General features: G+C 50.4%; 1 protein-coding gene across 1 annotated transcript; it reads right to left on the bottom strand.

The window, feature by feature from the left end:
- Window positions 1-2,927: 2,927 nt before the first annotated feature.
- Window positions 2,928-3,971, bottom strand: LOC136112886 (olfactory receptor 14A16-like). The gene has a single exon (XM_065857804.1). It carries the CDS (start codon window positions 3,969-3,971, stop codon window positions 2,928-2,930), a length of 1,044 nt encoding a protein of 347 aa, XP_065713876.1.
- Between the last annotated feature and the right edge of the window lie 829 nt (window positions 3,972-4,800).

Genomic DNA, 4,800 nt, shown 5'->3' with positions numbered 1-4,800 from the left:
ATTCATGGAATCGTACAATAAAGCAGGTTGTAAGAGACCCCTGAACACCATCTCTGTCCCACTGACCTTTATGGCACCCCAAGGAATAGCTGACAGCGTTTGTGCTCCCTTGCTTCGTCTCACCACATGCACACAGTGGACATGTGTGTGTTTACATCTCATCTGCACAACAAAACCATGGGGTTTTGACCTCGTATTTCATAGAAACATAGAATGTCCTGAGTTGGAAGGACCCACAAGGATCATTGAGTCCAACTCCTGTCCTTGCACAGGAAACCCCACAGTTCACACCGTGTGTCTGAGGACGTTGTCCGGTCTCTTCTTGAACACTGTCAGGTTTGGGCCGTGACACCTCCCTGGGGAGCCTGTTCCAGTGTCCAGTACCTCTGGGTGAAGAACCTTGTCCTCATGTCCAACCTAAACCTCCCCTGGTACATATTCTTCCATTCCCTTGGATTCTGTCATTGGTCACCAGAGAGAAGAGACCAGTTCCTACCCTTCCTTCTCCACTTGTGAGGAAGCTGTTGCCATCATGAAGTCTTCTTTTAGTCTTTTCTTCAACTCTGACGGTGAGAAAACCCTTGGTTTTCTTTCTGAAGCAGAAAGGTGAAGCCATGACCTCCGGGTAATGGGAAGGGAGATCCTCTCCCTCACACACAGCTCAGGGCTCTTCCTGGGACCGTGGAATGTGGGTGTGCAAGGCCCAGGGAAGGACAACACTGGGACAACAACATCCATCTTCCCCATGGGGGCTGCAAGGAGGCAATGAGGCCCCAGTGCCATGAGGACAACGTGTTCTCCTGGGCCTCAGTGTCAGAGACAACTGCCATGGCCAAGGGGACAGAGACCTGGGTTCTGCGGGTGCCTTCCAGCCTTGCCAGTGCCCTTTGCCATCTCCACCACAGGCTGTTCTACACGGTCCTACACCTGCCCCTCGTTCCCTGCAGGCTGCAGACACCCATCTCGCTTCCCCACCTGCTCTCACCCCAGCATTTCTGCACCTTCACTGCTGTGTCTGCACCCTCACCGGCTGCTCTTTGGAACTCAAACCATGGGCTGATCCAGCTCCCTCTGGGTGACCTCTTGCACCACAGCACTGCCCTTCCAGTCACATTTCTTCCTCCTGATATCCAGTCTCCATCTTCCAAATTGCACTTTGCAATGTTTGGTGTTTTTTTTTTTTCTTTCCTGACTCTTCCCAGCAATAAGGAAAGCTCAGCTGTCTCAGAAACTGCTTTTCATGCAGGGAACCCAAACCGTTAGACTTCTTGTGTTTTTTTACCTGACCAGATAGAAGTCACCTCACCATGATCTTCTAAATCCCATGACTTTTGCTGGCCTTTCAGCTTCTCTGACAGACACGACCATGTCCCTGTTGCTGTCCCGTCATGTTCTCAGGTGGGATGGACATGACAACCCATCTCCAAGGCCGGGTAGGATCTGTGGGTACTTAGGAAGAGATACCTTCCCAGCTCTATTCCTGCTGCTGGCCTCTCAGCTTCTGAGACAGGACAGATGTCACAGTCCATTTCACAGCCAAAGTCCTCCAACTCAATTATGAGTTTCTGAGACACAAGTCACCTCATAATCCCATACCCATCCATCCTCCTCTTTATGGACCAGGACCTGACTAGGTAAAATGATGCTTGTTTTATCAAATTGATCGAATCTATTTCCTATCAAAGATCTGAGTGAAGAAGCATTCTTTACAGGAATGTGAAATGTTGACACCTTTTCCATGTCCTTCCCTGCCTCTTTTATTTTTTCATTCTTTTCCCTCTTCTTGGTCACTAATTGTGAATTCGCTACCCAACGTGCAAAGCCAATCCCACACCCAGAGACGAGATACTGTTTATTACAGAGTTGTGCAAGTCTGGATGCTGGAGCAAAGCCCGCACATCAGATAGAAAAGAAACAGCTAATGTATACAAAATCTTAACCCTACATTCAGACCCTCACTGCAGTTTTAAAGAGCCAAGCATTTACACCTCAGCATCTTGGTTAGATAATTATTTTATCGCCACGCATGGTGGTTGAGGAAGGGTCCTGGGCTGAGCCTGTGTCTCCCATCCTCCCATCCCATCCCATCCTCCCATCCCATCCTAGGGATGTGTATTTTAGTATTATAATGAGTGTATAAAGATAAAAGTTCAGCTAAAGGACACTTCATGTAACAGTCTTGAGAGAGATGTTAAAATGAGACTCAACTAATTGTGCAGGCTCCAGAGTGTCTGCGCTGCAAGGACAATATTCTTTGCAAGTTCTGATTAGGTGTTTTAAAGGTCACTTTCGTTAGTGGAGCAGACAGACCCAAACTGAGAGGATTTACATATTTTTGGTTAGCAGTTGCAGGCAGGATTAATTCTTTTTACTGGTAAGGACTACATCTTCTGTCTTCAAAGACCTCTCCAAGGTAAAGATGCATTGAATCATAGAATAACTCAGGTTTGAAGAGAGCCCTGAACATCATCTTGTCCATTGCCTGTCCCTGCCTGCGCTCACAGCACTGACACACAGCAGGACGGGGACCAAGCTGCCAGAGCACTCAGGCCTTGCACCAACACAAGGGATGGGAAGGAGAGCATGGAAGTGAAGCGAGAACAGCTCTGGAAGAACAAGCGCTGGTGCTCCCTGGCAGTGTTGCCATGCTGGACACATTTCCCCTCCTTCTATGCACACAGGAACTGTCCCTGCAGCTCCAAACAGGCCTTGGTGAAAGGATATCAGGAGAAAACACATGCTGCAAGGCCTATTAATTTGTTTAAACACACACAGAGCACAGCTTCTCATTTACACAGCCCCTCAGTAAGCAAAGAAAACAGTGAATTATTAAGGGGATGACAAAATTATCACATGTGAAAAACCACAAGTAGCAACAAAAAATACAGAGGGACAGGCTGGGCCTGCAACAATTTACACTATAACAATTATGCAGAAACTGATGAGCAGTATATTGCTTCATAAAATAATCCAGCCATCAGTTTCCTCAGGGCATCCTTGAGCTCCTGGTTCCTCATGCTGTAGATGAGGGGGTTCACTGCTGGAGGCACCACTGAGTACAGAACAGACACCACCAGGTCCAGGGGTGGGGAGGACATGGAAGGAGGCTTCAGATGGGCAAACATGTCTGTGCTGAGGAACAGGGAGACCACGACCAGGTGAGGGAGGCAGGTGGAAAAGGCTTTGTGCCGTCCCTGCTCAGAGGGGATCCTCAGCACGGCCCTGAAGATCTGCACATAGGACACCACAATGAACACAAAACACCCAAATGCTAAACAGACACTGACCACAATAAGCCCAGCTTCCCTGAGGTAGGAGTGTGAGCAGGAGAGCTTGAGGATCTGGGGGATTTCACAGAAGAACTGGCCCAGGGCATTGCCCTTGCACAGTGGCAGTGAAAATGTATTGGCCGTGTGCAGCAGAGCAGTGAGAAACCCAGTGGCCCAGGCAGCTGCTGCCATGTGGACACAAGCTCTGCTACCCAGGAGGGTCCCATAGTACAGAGGTTTGCAGATGGCAACGTAGCGGTCGTAGGACATGATGGTGAGCAGACAATATTCTGCTGTGATCAGGAAGATAAACAAAAAGACCTGTGCTGCACACCCTTGAAAGGAAATTACCCTTGTGTTCCAGAGGGAATTTGCCATGGACCTGGGGAGAATGGTGGAGATGGAGCCCAGGTCGAGGAGGGCGAGGTTGAGCAGGAAGAAGTACATGGGGGTGTGGAGGTGCTGGTCCCAGGCTATGGTGGTGATGATGAGGCCGTTGCCCAGGAGGGCAGCCAGGTAGAGACCCAGGAAGAGCCAGAAGTGCAAGAGCTGCAGCTCCCGTGTGTCTGTGAATGCCAGGAGGAGGAACTGGGTGATGGAGCTGCTGTTGGACATTTGGTGCCTGTGAGCATGAGGACCTGTGCAAGGAGGAAAAGACAGTGACAAGTTAGGGGAGACTTCTCTGGGAAAAACCAAAGCCATCTCCCACAGACCCTCCCACCCTGTCACACAGACAGACACTTTTCTTTTTCCAGGAGAACGTCCTGGCTGGAGCCCTCGTCGGTGCTTGATGAGTGTGCAATGAAGAGCAGGGTCACTGCCTAGGGGCTCTTGAGAAGTCACCCTGACCCTGGGCTGGTGGGGCAGGGGCCAGTCCTGGGGTTCAGCTTCGTCAGCTGGAACCGCTCCTGATGCAGAAGGGACTGTCAGCATCTGTACCCCCAGGCCTGAGAAACTGAGTTTGATAGGCTGGGTGTTTCTACAGCTCCTTCTCACCTCCTGCCCTGGGGAGTGTTCTTGGGTGTCAGAAACCCTCAGCATTTCTGCTGCACTCAGGGAGAACAGAGCGAGTCCTGTGAGACCAGAGGATGCCTGTGGGTCAGTGCAGAGCGAGGGCAGCTGCTCTGTCCCTCTGTCTTGCTCCAGCTGCCCTGGGCTGGCACCTTTCTGATCACACTCCCATGTTACCCTGAAAAACCACTGGGAACTGCAGAGGGCAGAGGGATACACCTCAGGTCATGACGTCTCACCCTTTCCTAAGGTCTCAGAACCACACATTTAGCCCAGGACACATAGGGCTCATTTCACAAACCAAACAGCGTTTTATCTGTTGTAGCATCTCTGTGCTTCTCCATGGGCTTCCAGATAACACACAGATGCTGTAGGACAGGTTTGCGTTCTGGAGGAAAACTCACAGCTAGGAAGAAAACCTCAATGAGACACGCAAGAGTCCTATTGACAGCATTTGATTCAGGGAGACTCAGCTCATTCCCCAGCCCCACAGACTGCATTGCCCACAGCCCCCAGGTCA

The sequence above is a fragment of the Patagioenas fasciata genome, chromosome 30, assembly GCF_037038585.1.
Source record: "Patagioenas fasciata isolate bPatFas1 chromosome 30, bPatFas1.hap1, whole genome shotgun sequence".
NCBI lineage: Eukaryota > Metazoa > Chordata > Aves > Columbiformes > Columbidae > Patagioenas > Patagioenas fasciata.
Note: the sequence above shows the minus strand (reverse complement) of the source record. Positions and strands in the feature narration are given on the sequence as shown.